At 33.9% G+C, this 18,045-nt stretch overlaps 1 protein-coding gene across 1 annotated transcript in view; it reads right to left on the bottom strand.

Annotated features, from left to right (window-relative positions):
- Window positions 1–18,045, bottom strand: part of STPG2 (sperm tail PG-rich repeat containing 2) — a 604,044-nt gene that overhangs the window by 411,713 nt on the left and 174,286 nt on the right. The window contains exon 10 of the mRNA XM_059162334.1: window positions 11,030–11,122. Coding sequence (XP_059018317.1) covers window positions 11,030–11,122 — 93 coding nt within the window. The remainder of the gene's footprint in view (window positions 1–11,029; window positions 11,123–18,045) is intronic.

Below are 18,045 nucleotides of genomic sequence, written 5' to 3'. Positions count from 1 at the left end.
AAAAAAGTTTCTATATGTTAAAGAAAACTTACAGGATCCTGTAGGTTGGGATAATGTTAAGCTAAGACTGCCTTCTACCTTTAGCAAAGTATTAATATCAAGACAGGTAAATTTCTCCAGGAAGGTCACTCTGCCTATCTCAAGGGCTTGTCAATGGGCTCTAAGTTATAAGGACATTTATTTTCTTTTGCCTTTGTTTCCCACATCAATCTTACCCAGCTAAGGAAAATTTAAAACATAATAAAAAAAAAAAGTTTAGATACATGGTAGCATTTGAAAATTAGTAAAATAAATTTAATATTTAAAAAGTATGTTCAGGAGCAGCTGGCTGGCTCAGCTGTTAAGGCATGAGACTCTTGGTCTAAGTGTTGTGAGAATTCAAGTCCCATGTTGGTCATGAACCCTACTTTAAAAAAATTTTTTTAAATAATAAAACTTTAAAAATAAAGTAAAAAGTATATTCATATGATGTAAAGATATATCCAACAAGCTATATTGATATAGAGGATAAAAATTACCTCAAACAGCCTTGGATTTCAGAAAATGTAGGCACCAAAACACCACAACTAGACTACATGCAAGTTACAACATAAAAGAAAAATATACTTTCTCAACTTTTTTTTTCAAATTTTATGTAGATAAAACCAAGTGTTTCTTTTAGACTATATATCAATCTGACAAGGATTTCATCTCCTTTTTAGGCTCATTAAATATTTCATAATTACATTATTTTTCCTTTGAGGTAAGTACTGCTTATAAGAAAAAAGAGAATCTTCTGTTTTATATTCTTCCTTACATATCAAACTATATGCTGAGAACTTAGTATGTCCCTAGTATGATACAAAACCAGAAATGATAACAATGAAAACAGAGTATCTATTTTCAATAAATAATCTGTGTAAAGTTAAGACAAATAAAAATCAACTTCAAAGCAATGGTCTTAAATGTGTGACCGCAGTCCAAAGTAAAATTAAGATTTTAAAAAGGCATTCTTGTATAATGATATTCATAAAAGGCTATTAGAAGATTGAGAAAAAAATTACAAACCTCTCATTTATTGCCTATCTTTTCTGTCAAAAGTAACTTTCCTACTGACACTAAAAATTCATTTATTGGTTCATAAAAATACATTTCAAAGGACCTGAATGTAATTGTTGGAGATAATCAGGATGTTCCCAATAAAGCTAAATCAGCAACTTCTGATAAATTCTATCTCCCCATATTGAAAGACACTACAGATAAAATAGTGTGCATTATTAAGAACATTTTAATGCATTAAGGAAAACTACACATATCACAAAGTGATGACGAGTCAATCCTTCCACATACACACACAAAAAGTTGATCACATGCTGACCCATAAAAAAAAGTCTTTAAATTTTCAATATATTGAAATACTTGAATATATTCCATTTTTTACATTAGAAGCAAGCTTGAGCGAATAGTAATTAGAAAAAAAAGCCAACTTTATAAAAATTAAATAGTACTCTTATAAGTAGGTCAAATAAAAACCACAAATAACACTTTAAGCTAAGTGAAAATTAAAAACAATATAAAATGTCAGGAATACAGCTAAGCAGTATATGAAGGAAATTTATTACCTTAAAAATATATATAATAAAAAAATAGCTAAAAATCACTGACCTACTATTTCAAGACACTAAAAAAAGAAAAATCAAACTGAAGAAAAGCACAAAGAAAAATTATAATCAATGAAATAGAAAATATAAAACAGAGAAAATCAACAAAGTCAAAAGTTTTCTTTTAAAGAAGATCATAAATACTGATAAATTTCTAGTAAGATTGATTACAGAGAAAAGGAAGTAAGGAAGGAGGGGTAGGGAAAACACAAATTATCGCTATGTGGGAAAGGAAGGGAACACACAAAAAGTTATAGACAAAAAAAGACAGGAATAATATGATTAAACAAATATATTTGCCAATTTGGAAGAAATGGATATATTTCTCTAAAAGTTGAATAAAAACAGACAAAAGAAGAAATACAAAATACAAATAGTCTAATACATATTAAAGTGTATAAAAATCAGTTTTATTATTATTTAGGCATGTCAGGGTGAACAGATTGAGAGATGACTGCCATTGGAAAAAAAGTTTGTTTAAAATTTATTATACTCACCAATCACAGAGTCATGGAGGGTCACACAGAGAAGCACCAAGATTGGTGGGGAGACAGAAAGGAAAAAATATGGATGAGAGCCTTCACTGTAGTTTCCACAGGAAGAAACAGTGAAGCAAGGTATGCAAGTTCAGGATTGGCTAATTTGAGTACTTTCAGCAGGCTCTACAACACAGTGGGCTGTTCCTTATCTGGTTACCTGTCCTTGGGATGATTAAAACTGGAGAACAATGGCCCCTAGTATGAGAATGTCACAGATTAGGTGGCTGAAGGTGAGCTCTGGATTGGTTCATTTGCATAAGAAAGGCACACTTGCAGAAGAATCACTTTCTATCTCCAATAATTGGCTGATTGTGGAAGGGGCAGTCTCTTCAAAGTCAACAAGACTCCAGATGCCAAATAATCAGAAACACATGTTTAATAGATAAGGAAATTGAATCCTTTCTTTAAAACCCTCCCACAAGTAAAATCTCAGGTCTAGAAGGCTTTAACAATGAATCTTTACAAACATTTAAGGAAGAATAAATCAATCTTGCAAAAAATAAATAAACACTTTGAGAGAATAGGAGGAAAAAGAACACTTTACTCTCTTTTAAGGACATAATATAACCTTGACTTCAAAACCTTAAAAAAGTCATTACAAGGAAGGACCCATCATCTGTCTTCCCTGCCAATAATTCTATCACCAATACTGCCCTCCTTGGACTTAGAGAATGGCTTATTTCCTAATACAGTATTCGAGACATTACTACTGATCAAGAAACTTACTTCACAGTAAAAGAAATGTAGCATTGGGCTTGCGCTCACAGAATTCACTAGGTCTAACATACCCTCATCACTTCAAAGCAGCTGATCTAAAAGAACAATAGAAGGGCTTGCTGAAAACCCAATTAAGGTGCCCATTCAAAATACAGGCTACTAGAATCTGGCTTATCCCAACGTATCTAGCTTAGGAGTTGCCTTCACTATTCTTTGCTCTAATGAAGATGATATCCAACAGCACCTATTGTTGCTGCTTGCATATCAAACCCATTTTCTGAACTAATGAAGTTAAACAATTATATGAAAATGTGTAAGGCTTTACAATATAACGGAAATATACAAAGTATCTAAGTGCACTGTGACCAACTCACTCTCCAGTGTGCCAGAAATTATTTGCCTAAAATCCTTCATTTGCATTAATGGGTCTATATTCAGAAAATTCATTTTAATGTGCTCTCCTTCACCAATGGTTGGGTGAATAATATGATACCAACAAGCAAACTAACCAACAAACAAAATAAACTCTAAAAACTATGCAAAAATCAAAACACTTTCTATAGATATTCCAGCGAGCAATTATTTTAAAAGATTGAAGGTAATATAGTTTTTAGTCAGAATAACTTTGCTTCTTGTGAAATAATTCAGCTGAAACCCATTCCTAATATATTTTTACTAACTTCAGGATCCCAAGGGTTTGATTTGTCTTTTGAGCTCCTGAGACACTAGCACCAATTGAGTTATGCCTCCCCTTTAGAGGGCTGAATCCCAGCAACAAAATGTCTCTCCAACCTTACAAATTTCAATAATTCCACCTATTCCCTTTATTCCTCAAGGTCTAAATATGGTGGCACTGATTGCCTGTGTTACTATTTCCAAGATACTTTAGTGTTCCCTCTTTGCCTTTTCAGTTCTCTAATATACATAATTCCTTATATTATCTGTCTCAAAATAACTAGTGTGGTTCTATGTCCTGGCTAGAGTCTGACTGATATAGGTCCTCTCTACCATTATAACTTGCTCTCTTTTTTTTCAAGATTTTATTTATTTGAGAGACAGAAGAGCATGGGGGTGGGGGCAGAGCAGAGAGAGAAGGGAAAGGCAGACTCGCCACTGAGCAGGGAGACCGACATAGGACTTTACCTCAGGACCCCGAGATCATGACCTGAGCCAAAGGCAGACACTTAACTGAGTCACTCAGGTGCCCCAATCATTGTAACTTTCTATTTGCAGAGGCCACCCAATATGCGGAAGGATAGTGTTACTCTAGAACCCTCTCAGGATCTCAGATATTAAGAGGAATTCATACTTATCATCTCTGGAATTTCTTAACTTCAGTCTCCATTTATCCACCACTACTACCCAGCCCCCAAGCTTACCAGAGTTCACGCACAACATTGGAGAGCATGACACAAGCTTCACACTCAAATATCAATTCTCTTGCTCTGCTAACTTTCTCTGTTCTTATATAAACTTCCAATCCAGGAGAGGTTCTCTCTTCCAGTAGAGCAGGAAATTTCCCTTACTCTTCAATTTTCCTATCCTTGTTCCTCTATTAAGATCCTTGTATTTCAGCCATCACCATGAGGAAAACATGCCCCAGCTATCCTGCCGATTCCAAGAGCCACCTCAGCCAAATGGCAGCATAAGGCAGACTTTCCCAAGCAAACTTGCTGTCTGAGGTAAACTTCTCTAAGCTGAGTTGCAAACCTGCAAGTAATAAATACTTTCTGTTTGACACTACTAAGCTTTGAGTTTATCATTCAGAAATAGCTAATTAATACAGAATTTGGATGTCAGTCAACCTCTACTTCTAGAATACTTAAAAGAAAGTGGAAATTAGAAAACACTGTTCATGCTTTTCAAGGCTCTATTATAAAGCTATGGACCTCACAATTATTATCTCTGAAATGAGCTTCAAGAAATGTTACCCAGGGCGCCTGGGTGGCTCAGTGGGTTAAGCCGCTGCCTTCGGCTCAGGTCATGATCTCAGGGTCCTGGGATCGAGTCCCGCATCGGGCTCTCTGCTCAGCAGGGAGCCTGCTTCCTCCTCTCTCTGCCTGCCTCTCTGCTTACTTGTAATTTCTCTCTGTCAAATAAATAAATAAAATCTTAAAAAAAAAAAAAAAGAAAGAAAGAAAAGAAATGTTACCCAAGTCAAAAATTGAATATTTATTCTTTCTGTGTCTTTGCATTCCTGACATAGCATACCACGCAAGAGAGACGGTGCCTCTGGTTGAAGAAGGTGAGTGCCACTTACAAAAATGTGTTAAAAAGAAAAAGACATTACCATATTTCAATACATGCTCCTCATTAATATTATGAAATGATGAAAAGAGAGTACAGGCTTTGGAATGGAACTGACTTAACTTTGAACAATAATCTTGCCATTTACAATTTTTGTAATTAACTTACTCATAGCTTACTAATAAAATCAAGTAAGTGTTATAAATAATAATGTACTTATTTCTTACTATGATCCTATCAGGTTATCCATATTTAATTTACCATTCTTACTTAATATTTGAGGAAACAGATTTGAGGAAACAGTTGCCTAAACTCAGGCATCTAGGAGGTGGAGTAGAAATAAAAAATCCATTTTTTTACAAATCAAAAATACAATGAGAAAGGCTAAAATCAACAACACAAGAAAAATCAGGTGTTGGAGATATGAAGAAAGAAGATATGGAGAAAAGGGAACCCTCTTACACTGTTGGAGGGAATGCAAACTGGTGCAGCCACTCTGGAGAATAGTATGGAGTTTCCTCAGAAAGTTAAAACTACCCTATAATCCAGCAATTCCACTACTAGATATTTACCCAAAGATTACAAAAATACTAATTCCAAGGGGTACATGCACCCCGTTGTTCATAGCAGCATTATCAACAATAGCCAAATTATGGAAAGAACCCAAATGTCCATCGACTGATCTATGAATAAAGATGAGTATTTATATACAAGGGAATATAACTCAGCCATCAAATAGAATGAAATCTTGCTATTTTCATCAATGTGGATGGAGCTAAAGAGTATTATGCTATGTGAAATAAATCAGTCAGAGAAAGACAAATACCATATGATTTCACTCATATGCAGAATTTAAGAAACAAAACACATGAACATGGGGTAAAAGAAGGGGGCAAACCAATAAACAAACTCTCAACTATAGGGAAAAAAATGACGGTTACTGGAGGAGAGGTGGAAGTGGGGGTAAAAACAAATGATGGGGATTAAGGAGAACCCTCATGATCAGCACCAGATATTGTATGTAAGTATTAAATCACTAACTTCTATGCCTGAAATTAATACTGTACTATTGTATATTAACTAGCTGGAACTTAAATAAAAACTTGGGGGAAAAAACGAAAACAATATTTCTCTGATTCCAAAGCTTTTGCTATTAAACTTAAACCTATTCAGGGATGATATTCAAAATATTTAGCAACACAAATTAATATAAATTAAAATATAAATAAATATGTGTCAATATTTATTTTTAAAATTCCCTTCATTCTCAACTCTCTATATTATAAGCCTGTTTATCAAGTAATAGGTGATGTAGTGCAAACTATTCAACAAATAAGCCTAATAAATTCAAGTCATTTCTTAACTTTTAGAAAATGTTCTAATTTTTTTTATTTTTTTAATGCCAACTGTAATTAAGCAAATGATGCCCCTTTCTGAGACGTGAAGTGACCTAAGAAAGTATATCAAATTCTTCCAGTTACTTTCCCACTTAATTGATAGTCATTAATTTTTAGTCTCTCAGTAACTAGAGGAATGTTATTAACTTCAATATTGTCCATAATGCAGAATCTTCTATCAGTTTCTGCTAAACAGAAATTGCATTTTAAAAAGGTTCTATTCCTTACAATAAGGACTGAGATAGTCACAGTCTTATCTCTTTTGTTTTAAATCATAAAAATCATTTATTATACTGTCATAGTTATTTTTTGTAACCCTAATTCTTCAGTCCAGAGGAAAATAACACAAAAAGGATAAATTCGATTGCTAGACGGCCTCAGTTTGAATTTTGACTTTGTCACTGAAACTTTAAATTCTGTGCCTTGATTTCCTCATTTTTTAAAGATTTGTTTATTTATTTGAGAGAGAGATACAGACAACATGCACACAAGTGGGGGAAGGGGCAGAGAGAGAGAGGGAGAGGGATAATCCTCAAGCAGACTCCCTGCTGAGAGCAGAGCCCCATCATGGGGTTCCATCCCAAGACCCTGAGATCATGACCCCAGGCAAAAGAAAAAGCTGGTCACTTAACCTAACCAAATGAGCCACCCGGGTGTTCTTCAGTTTCCTCATTTTTAAAAATGACCATAACTGTAGTATTCAAATGAGCTACTATGCATTTGGAATGGTGCCTGGTACAGAATAAGCACCATATAAGCATTAGCTCTTATTTCTATTAATAAAATTAATTTTGTTAATATGTGTGACAGATGTTTTATGATTTTTAACAATTCACATCATTAAATGAAAATAAAATGTAACAGATTTTCAGGAGTGATTCCCCTAATATACATTCAAAACCAAAGTGTCCAATACAAATAACTTCTCTCAAATCCTCTGGTGGGTAGGAAAGTTAGATTTATATGCATTTCACTTTTAACCTGTACAGCTTGCCCTTTGGAGTTTTAACTGTATTAATGAATCTTCTTTGAGACTACCCACTGTGGGAGAGCCTGAGGCTTTGTTTTATTCCCTGGAGGCCTTGGAGGCTATAAAAATTAAAATTCAATGTCATTTCATTCAGCAAAGTTCTTCAGGGTAAAACTGAACTTCAGTGCTCTACTTGCCACTCTGGGCCCCTCCTTAATTTAGCCTTTAGCCTGTCTTCTCCTAACTTCTTCCTAATTCTTGGAAGCACTCATGAATACATTTGTTTCTATCTAAAATTTTGGTTGTTTGCAGAGAATGGGTCAGTCCAGGTACGTAGATCATGCCATTCCAAATATATACTCATCATTAACTCTTGAGTACCATTTTTATTTTTATTTTAAAATAATATATTCATAGTATAAATAAAAATCAAATCATATATGAGTCTAAAATGAACAGTAAAATTGTCCTCTTTGACTTCTCTCTAGTTCTATTCCCAGAAATAATTTAACATTAATTGGATTTTTTAGAGGGCTTTTTCTTTGTATTTACCATTGCAAACTTAATATAAGGACTTATACTGTGATCTGTCAATATTTGACATCTCTTGACTCAGTGTACTGTAAGAAATTTGGCACATTTTACTGTATCCTAACCTATCACTTCTTGTTTTTATTGTTTTATTGATATTAAGTTTTCTAATATTTATATTTTTGTATTATAAATAAGCTCTCTGCAATTTGTATAACTTGATCTAAAACCACTCAGTATTAAAACAGAAATTCAAATATCATGGTTATTCCTTATCAAACCAAATCGTGTGGCCAGACACATACAGAAGTAAATGAAATTCTTCCACCAAATCCATGACTCCTCAAGAATGACCCATAAATGAGCTAAAAATGGCTTCTTTATTAATTTGTTCTCATTTTACTTCATCCATGAAATGCTCAGTTTCTATTCTTCTCTAGGGGTCTATCATCAGTCTCATTTCTCTTTTTATATTTTCCTGAAGCATCTTTACATATGGAAATGTAGAAGTACAAAACTTTCTGAGCTCTTGTATGCTAGAAAATTATTCTCTTGACTCATTTAATTGGATTTATATTGGATAAAGGCAGAATTCTATATCCAAATTTATTTCCTCTTGGAAATTCAAGAAAGTGTTATTCCATCATCTCCTAGTTCTGAAATGTTGCTAATGCTTCTGGGAAAGTGTTGGATATCAGTATGTTTCTCATTCCTTAGTACATGACCCAGTTGCTTTTCTCTGTGGAAGCTTCAAGGGTATTTTAATTCTAGTCTTCTGAAAATGCAAAACAATGTAAAAGGGATGTATGTCTTTTAAAATTCATCCTCCTTGGTATGTTGTTGAGTTCTTCTAACTAAAGACTTCTGTCTTTATTTAGTTCATGATAATTTAACATTTTTTATATCAAATACTCCTATCTTAGCATTCCATTTATGGATGCCTAATAAATAGATGTTTGGCTTGTTTCTAGCCTCCATTTATCATATTTTTAATCTCTTTGTTCTTTTATATTAAACTAATGCTATGTTGTAGCTAAAAAAAAAAAAATTTCATTGGGACCATGTAAAAGGAAGAGAGATGTATGTATATGTCCCATATGAAACCAGAAGCCTGAGTTTTTAAACATTTTTATGTGAAACATATAAATGTTGAAAATCAAACTATATACCCTTAAAATATAGGAGGTAAATTTTCTAATATTTTTATGTGAAAATTATAAAATTAATTCCATTATTTCAAAAGTTTGAGATTAATTTTGATCTGGGATCAATAATTTGGATTTCTCATGCTATATATATTATACACCTATATATTTGAAGAGTATATTTTGTGCAGAAGGTTTCTAAAACCAAAGTATTCTATGTGACTAAACTATTTTGCTTCTTGGGTAAGCAAAGCCCCACCCAATACCTTAAATTGCAAGTGTTTCATGTCAAAAAAAACAATACTAAAAAAGGAGTTTCCAGATCCAGTGAGAGACCAATTTAAAAAAGAAAAATGTAAACTAAGTAAAAGCAATTGGTAAAGTAACTCATCTTTCTTTAGGGCACATCACCATCTTGTTTCACTACAAACATTAAGCACATACATATGCATTCCTATGGGCATCTTCAGAGACTTGCATTTTTATTTCTAGTAGCTACAATATTACAATAGAAACAACTGTGACTCCACTAAATATTCTTATGTTTAAAACCTTTACACTAGTAATAAATTACTTCTGACATACTTCAGAGTGGATCCTAATTTGTACACTGACTCACTTGAGAAACACAACACAACCATAAAATTCCTCAAGATAAGGAAATATATATTAAAACAATGCATTTTTTTAAAAAATCCACAGTTATTTAACAATTATGAGAATCTCTTACATGTCAAGAACACTGCTGGATGATTTTAACTATCTCTGAATTTATAGCTACAAAAAAAAAAGTCATAGAACCTGGTGCTAATTCTGACCCCATCAAACAATGTCTTAGAAAAAAATAAGATTATATAATAATCAATAAACTGATATGTAATAAACTGACAATAAACTGATATGTCAGAAAAAAATAAGCCCATTTCTGATGGCTCTCACCAAATTAATTCCTATGATTTCTGAGACATTCACAGCTATATTAATTTCACTAACATTGCATTTATCCTTACTTTAAATTTTCTTCCTAATTTTATACCAGTTACTTCACCATGAAAACATCATAAATCAACTCTTGGCATTGTGCATCTATTAGAATTTTATTTCAGCAACCAATGCTACTTCTTAAGTTAATGGCTACACTGTAAAACCTGGTTTATGAGCCTGTTTTGATGTTATTAATAATAACATTAATTTCTTATTATTAATTTCATCCCAATTTCTATAAAAATTCATTTTAACAATACCTACCTGTACATGGAAGTCTAACTTTTTAACTGTAAATTTCAAATTGATCTTTTAGTAAATTTATTCTTAATGAATAAGTGTTCACTTTTAAATGTCATCTGCTTTACTTATCTCAACTTATTCAATATTAGGTATTTATAAAAAATGGAAATTTAGTTAGAAAAATTCATATCAATAGCTTAAAATACAGATTAACATGAATTAAAGAAAGGCACTCAATGAAGAGACTTAGGTTGCAAGACAGATTCAAACTGAAAAGAAAAAATTTACACTTATGAATAAACTGAGCTGAACCTAAAGTAAATCTTTCACTTTATATTCAAAATGATTATGATATCCTATATGTCCTAAAAACAAATATTCTCTAACCCCACAGAAGATCTTCCATATAATAGTCTGTCACAGAGCAATGCTGGACTTCTGCTTAGCTACAAGAATCTTACTGAACTTTAAAAACATGGAAGTATTATGCTAGTCAAAGATCTTACAACAGCCTACCAGGTACCTCTCTCAGATCCTAATATACTGTTCATGCTATACAGTCTCCTCTATGATTTCTAGATTTCAAATAAATTTGGCTGTAGAGGAGTCTTCTTACCATATCTGACAGTTTAGTAGATCTTTGTGTTCTTGACAAGAAAGCAGCATAGCAGTTAGTCAAGTTAGGTAGTTCATCAGAAATTCCACCAATCTGTGAATTCCAAAAAGCATAGGGAAAGAAGGGATAAAAAGAGTATATCATTTCTATTTATCAATTCAAGTGGCATAGTAAGTGATAAATTTTCAAGAAAGTACATCAATGTTGCTCTATCATTAAACAGAGATAGACATATTCATTAAAAATTTTAAATATAGAAGTAAAAGACTTTAATAGATAATTTCTTTATCTTGACAGATATAGAAGTAAAAGACTTTAAGTCAGTGAGATGTAAAAATGAAAAAAGAGTTAATTATATGGAACTCTAGAAAAGTAGGATGAATCTACATACATTATTTAAACACATTAAGAGTGAGTTATTACCTATACTGTGATGTCAGATTCAGACATCAATTTTTGTTGTTTTATAACATATATGAATATAAGATATTTAGCCAATCATATAGTATTATTACATATTATATAGTATTATTTGTTAGTATTCAATTACTAATACATAAAATAAAAACATATTAACAGTAATTATTTAAATTGATTATGAGGAAATCCTTTCATTAATAAATTTTCTAAGCAGAATGATCCACACTCTCTTGAATATTGTAATTCCTTACACACACTGAAGATGTAAATTAATAGGCTACATGAAGCTGGTAATCTAAAATTTTAATTAGAAATTAATTAATCCTTGTGATATTATACTCTTTCTGATTCATCATATAATTTGGTCATCTGCATTCATTTAATATTTTAAACTCTATAACTAGTAGTAACATTCTTTATGTATACAAAAGAAATGAGAATTTATTTTTCCATTTTTATACACTTCACTGTTTTTATTTCAGAATTTGACATTCATATTTAATAATTCAGAATTTGATACCTAGTAAAATAGATATCTATTTTTCACTTTATGAAGAAAATTAATCTACTAAAATATCCATCCTTCACATACTGTATCTTTGAAACTATATGCCTCTCTACCCTAAATGCTGAAGCTGGTGCTTTTCCACTCTTCTAATATTATTCCTACCTAGTCCCTCAAAAAAAAAGCAGGTTTTAACACTTTCAAAAACAGAAAACTCAATCACATCTTGTGAAAGCCTTCAAATATAGAACATCTGAGCCAGCATTATTATTTTGTATGGTTTTATATTTATTGATGCTGTAAAAATAATTTACTTGTATAATAATTTTATTATCATGTACATGATATTAAAAACTATAGTATAGATAAATCCAAAAGCATTTTGCAATTTTTTTAAAGATTTTATTTATTTATTTGAGAGAGAGAGAGGGAGTATAACCACAAGTAGGGGGATAGGGCAGGGGGATAGGTAGAAACAGACTCTCTGCCTAGCAGGGAGCTGGATGCAGGACCCTTAAATCATGACCTGAGCCAAAGGCAGACACTTAGCCAATTGGGCCATCCAGGTACCCATGTCTTGCAATTTTTACTGTTTATGGGTAAAAGTTCAGAAAATGAATCAGTCATTAGATGACTTTGGTTTTAGAGGGAATAAGTTTGCAGAAGATCACATTTTTACCAAAAATAATTTAATTCAGATAAAATATAAGAAAATCTTATTTTTAAAGGCCCCATTCAGTTGTGAATGCTTTTAATGTTGATTAGTCAGCATAGACAAGAGGAGTTATGATTCTAAAGAGGGTAGAACCTCTGAAAGATAAGCTATCACTCTGTAGGTGCTTTCTCCCAGTGGCATTTACTCATAACAGGTAACAGAGAAAGACTTTTGGGTTTTGATCTGGCAGAGGTTGCTGTTAAAGAACTGATAAAAAGCTCATTGTGGTCTTATTAAGCCAGAATAGCAAAATCACAGGTTTGAGGAGCCTCAAAACACATGATCTGTTTCCCCATGAAGCTCTTTCCCAGGGTATAAGGGATAGGGTGATGCTAAAAATCTAAGCCAAGGGGCATCTGGGTGGCTCAGTGGGTTAATAAGCTACCACCTCGGTTCAGGTCATGATCCCGGGGTTGTGGGTTAGAATCCCACAAAGGGGTACATGCTTCTCCCTCTCCCTCTGCTTGTAGCTCCCCCAGCTTGTGTGCTTTCTCTCTCTCTCTCTCTCTCTCTCTCTGCCAAAAAAGAAGTCTAAGCCAAATCACAGGGGCATTAAATACTGAAGTTCAGAACCTGACAGAGAGGGTTCTTTTTTTTTTTTTTTTTTTTTTTTTGTTTTTTTTTGTTTTTAAAGATTTTATTTATTTGTCAGAGAGAGAGAGGGAGAGAGCCAGCACAGGCAGACGGAATGGCAGCAGAGGCAGAGGGAGAAGCAGGCTCCCTGCTGAGCAAGGAGCCCGATGTGGGACTCGATCCCAGGACGCTGGGATCATGACCTGAGCCGAAGGCAGCTGCTTAACCAACTGAGCCACCCAGGCGTCCCGACAGAGAGGGTTCTTGAACACATCAGGCTTTGAGCTGAAATCCCTAGAGAACTACACTTAAGAAAATGAATAAATCAGAGGTAAACTAAGCCCTAGAAAAAAATATAATTACTGTAATTCATGATTGGATTAAGGTGATCTCTGACTTTTATCTGCCTTGCAAAGGAGAGTATAAAATCTCTCTAGTAGATCGTGACACCATTTAAAGTCTATATTGCATGCAATATCTGGGATTTTATTAAAAATTAGTGGGCATGTTGAAAGATAGACATGCTTGATCAAAACTCAAGAAAAAAAAAAATAACAGAAAATAACAACAAACTCATAGGTGATCCAGATATTGGAGTTAGTACATAGAATTTTAAAATAAGTATAATTAATGTGTTCAAGAAAACAGAAGAAAAAAATGAAAAAGGAAAATTAAAAACATGAGGAATTTCTCCTAAGAAGTGAAATTCTTGGAAAGAGTTAAATAGAATTCATTCTAGCACTAAAAAACAGAATATCTGAAATTGAAAACTTAGATCAATGTAATGGTATTTGAAACCCAGTTTAAAAAAAAAAAAAAGGATTAGTTAATTGAAAGATATCTTTGAAGGAAATAGCTAAACTGAAGCACAGAGAGAATCCAAGATGGCAGAAGAATAGGAGACCTTAGAATCACCTTGTCCCAGGAATTAAGGTAGATAGCTTAATCATTCAAAACACCTGTGATCAACCAGGGATCTAAGAAAAAAACAGCTGCAACTCTACATATAGAAAAGCAACCACTTTCTACAAGGTGGGAGGTGTGGAAAAGTGAATCTGAGGCTATATATGGGAAGATAAACTGTGATGGGAGGGAGCCTATGGGAGCCAACTACAGGAAAGTGATATAGCAGTGGAGTGTAAAAATCAGAGTTTTTAGAAGTCTGCTCCACTGAGGAGTGTCCCTGCATGACAGATGGTCAGGTGGCAAAGAAGGGCAGAATCCTAGGTGGTATATTGTGGTCTCAGGATGCTCAGTATCACTGGAAAACCAGGGGTGCCTGAGTATGGTAGGCATCAGAGTAGGGAAGCTGGCTATAATCAACGATCCCAGGAGTGGGCTCTCAGCTCGGTGTTGCCATAAGAACCATGCTATAGTAGGGCAACTGCGCTCCAAGCAGGAGCCCAACAAGCCATAGAACTGGAAAGGTGCTTCTTCCTCCTTCAGGAGGAGCAGCTCAGATGCACACTTTGAGCTTGGAGACTCAAAGCGGAGTCACACGCCTGTGATATGAACACTCAGTCACAGGCTGAGTGAGCACAGAGAGCAGATGGAGATGAGGAAGACAGAGTGACTAATTGCTTTTTCTTGAGGGTGCCCTGAGGAATGAGACCCAGAGCTTTTGGCTCTGGGGCTGGAGATGGGAAGCTGCCATTTTCATTCTTATCTTCTAAAGCAGCACAGAAAGCCTGCAAAGAACAAAAGCCACATAGAATAATCCAGAGCTGATTACTTAGCCTGGCTCCTGGCAAGGGCAGTACAATTCCAACCAGGGCAAAGACACTAGAGAATCAGTGCAACAGGCACCTCCCCAGAATATTAGCACAAACATCCAGCCAAGACCAAGTTTATCAATCACTAAGAATTGTAAAACTTCAGCACCACAGAAATATAACATAGAGAATTCATAGTTTATTTCCTACAATTCTATAGTCTTTCAATTTCAATTTTTTTCTCTTTCCTTTTTCAATTTCTTATTTTAACCACGTTTTTAAAATCTTTCTTAATTTTCATTTTTACAGTTACATTCTCTCTTTTCATTTTATTTTTGTATACATATGTTTTTCTTTCTTTATGATTTTGGGATACAGACCAAAATAAACCCAGAATGTAGAGTATGTCTCTATTTTCTTCACCTTTCTCATCATATTCTCTCTTTTTTTTGTTGTTCAAAGATTTTATTTATTTGACAGAGATCACAAGTAGGCAAAGAGGCAGGTAGAGGGTGGGGGGGAGCAGAGAGCTTCCGGCCAAGCAGAGAGCCCAATGTGGGGCTCGATCCCAGGACCCTGGGATCATGACTGAGCCAAAGGCAGAGGCTTTAACCCACTGAGCCACCCAGGCGCCCCTTTTAAAATCTTTTTTAATTTTTATCTTTACAGTTACAATCTATGCTTTCAATGTATTTAATTTTATTTCTGCACATATACAAGTTTTTCTTTCCTTACAATTTTGAGATGTAGTTTCTTTTAACAAACCAACCAAAATATATTCAGGCTATAGAGTATTGCTCTGTTCTGTCTACCTGTCAGTTTATACTCCTTTTTTTTTTTTTTTTTTTGGTCTTTTAATTTTCATTTTTACACTTATATCCTGTCCTTTTATTATATTTCATTTTATTTTTGTACATACATAAGTCTTTCTTTCTTTACAATATTGGGATCTAGTTTTCTAACAAACAGACCAAAATACACACAGGATCTAGTGTACTGCTCTATTCCATTCACCTCTCTGATTATAATCTCTCTCTCTCTCTCTCTCTCTCTCTTTTTTTTTTTTTTCTTTAAATTTTGGTGGTGGTGGTGGTGGCGGTTTTTTCCTGGTTTTGGTCCCTTCTGATTTGTTAGTATGATTTTTTCTGGAGTCATGGTTTCCATTTTAGTATTTTGTTCTCTTGTTCATCTATTCTTCTCTGGACACAATGACAAGACATAAAAAGTCACCTCAAAGAAGAATAAGAGGCAGTACTGACTTCCAGGGATATAATCAGTATGGACATAAGTAAGATGTCAGAACTAGAGTTCAGAACAACGATTATAAAGATACTAGCTAGGCTTGAAGAAAACAAAGAGGACACTAGAGAATTCCTTTCTGGAGAAATAAAAGAACTAAAATCTAACCAAGTTGATACCAAAAAGGCTATTAATGAGAGACAATTAAAAAATGGAGACTCTAGCTCCTAGGATAAATGAAGCAGAAGAGAGAATTAGTGATATGAAAGACAAAATAATGGAGAATAAAGAGGCTGAGAAAACGAGGGATAAACAAACTGGTTCACAAGGGGAGAATCTGAGAGATAATTGATACTATAAAGTGAAACAATATTAAAATAATTTGGATCCCTAAAGAAGAGGAAGGGGAAGAGGGAAGGCAGAAGGTATCTAAAAGCAAATTATAAAAGAGAACTGCCCTAATCTGGGAGGGGGAAAATGCATTCAAGTCCAGGAGGCACAGAGAACCCCCCTCAAAATCAATAAAAGTAGGTCAACAGTTCAACATATAATAGTGAAACTTGTAGATCTCAGACACAAAGAGAAAACCCTGAAATTGGCTTGGGATGAGAGGTCCCTAAACTACAAGGGTAGAAACATTAGACTGGCAAGAGACCTATCCACAGAGACCTGGCAGGCCAGAGAGATTTGGCATGATATATTCAGAATACTAAGTGAAAAAAATATATACAGTCAAGAATACTTTATTAGGCTAGGATGTCATTAAAATAGAAGGAGAGAAAAAAGTTTCCAGGACAAACAGAAACTAAAAGAATTTGTGATCACCAAACCAGCCCTACAAGAAATATTATAAGAGATCCTTTAAGTAAGAGAGAGCTTAAAAGTAACACGGACTAGAAAGGAACAGAGACAATATACAGTAACAGTCACTTTACAGACAAAAAAATGGCACTAAATTCATATCTTTCAGTAGTTACTCTGAATGTAACTGCATTAAATGCCCCAATCAAAAGACACAGGATATCAGATTGGATAAAAAAGCAAGACCCATAGATATGCTGTCAAGAGATTCATTATAGACCCAAAGACAACTCCAGATTGAAACTGAGGGAGTGGAAAACCATTTATCATCCTAATGGACACCAAAAGAGCTGGGATGGCAATCCTTATATCAGTCAAAATAGATTTTAAACTAAAGACTGTAATAAGAGATGAGGAAAGATACTGTACCATAATTAAAGGGTCTATCCAACAGGAAGATCTAACACTTGTAAATATTTATGCCCTTAACATGGGAGCCATCAATTATATAAGCCAATTAACAACAAAATTAAAGAAACACATTGATAATAATACAATAATAGCAGGAGATTTTAACACCCCACTCACTACAATGGAGAGATCATCTAAGCAGAAGATTAAGGAAACAAGGGCTTTGAATGACAAACTAGACCAGACAGACTTTACAGATTTATTCAGAATAGTCTGTCTTAAAGTAACAGAATACACATTCTTATTGAGTGCACATGGAACATTCACCAAATAGATCAGATACTGGGTCACAAATTGGGTCTCAACCAGTACCAAAAGACTGAGAACATTCCCTGCATATTTTCAGGCCACAATGTTTTAAAACTAGAACTCAATCACAAGAAGATATTTGGAAAGAACTCAAATACATGGAGGCTAAAGAGCATCCTACTAAAGAATGAATGGTCAACCAGGAAAATAAAGAATTTTAAAAATCCATGGAAACAAGTGAAAATGAAGCACTAACTGTTCAAAACCTTTGAGATGAGTAAAAGTGGCTGTAAGAGGGAAGTGTACAGTAATAAAAGTGTCTCTTAAGAAA

Source organism: Mustela lutreola, chromosome 1, assembly GCF_030435805.1.
Source record: "Mustela lutreola isolate mMusLut2 chromosome 1, mMusLut2.pri, whole genome shotgun sequence".
In the NCBI taxonomy this organism is placed as follows: domain Eukaryota; kingdom Metazoa; phylum Chordata; class Mammalia; order Carnivora; family Mustelidae; genus Mustela; species Mustela lutreola.
Note: the sequence above shows the minus strand (reverse complement) of the source record. Positions and strands in the feature narration are given on the sequence as shown.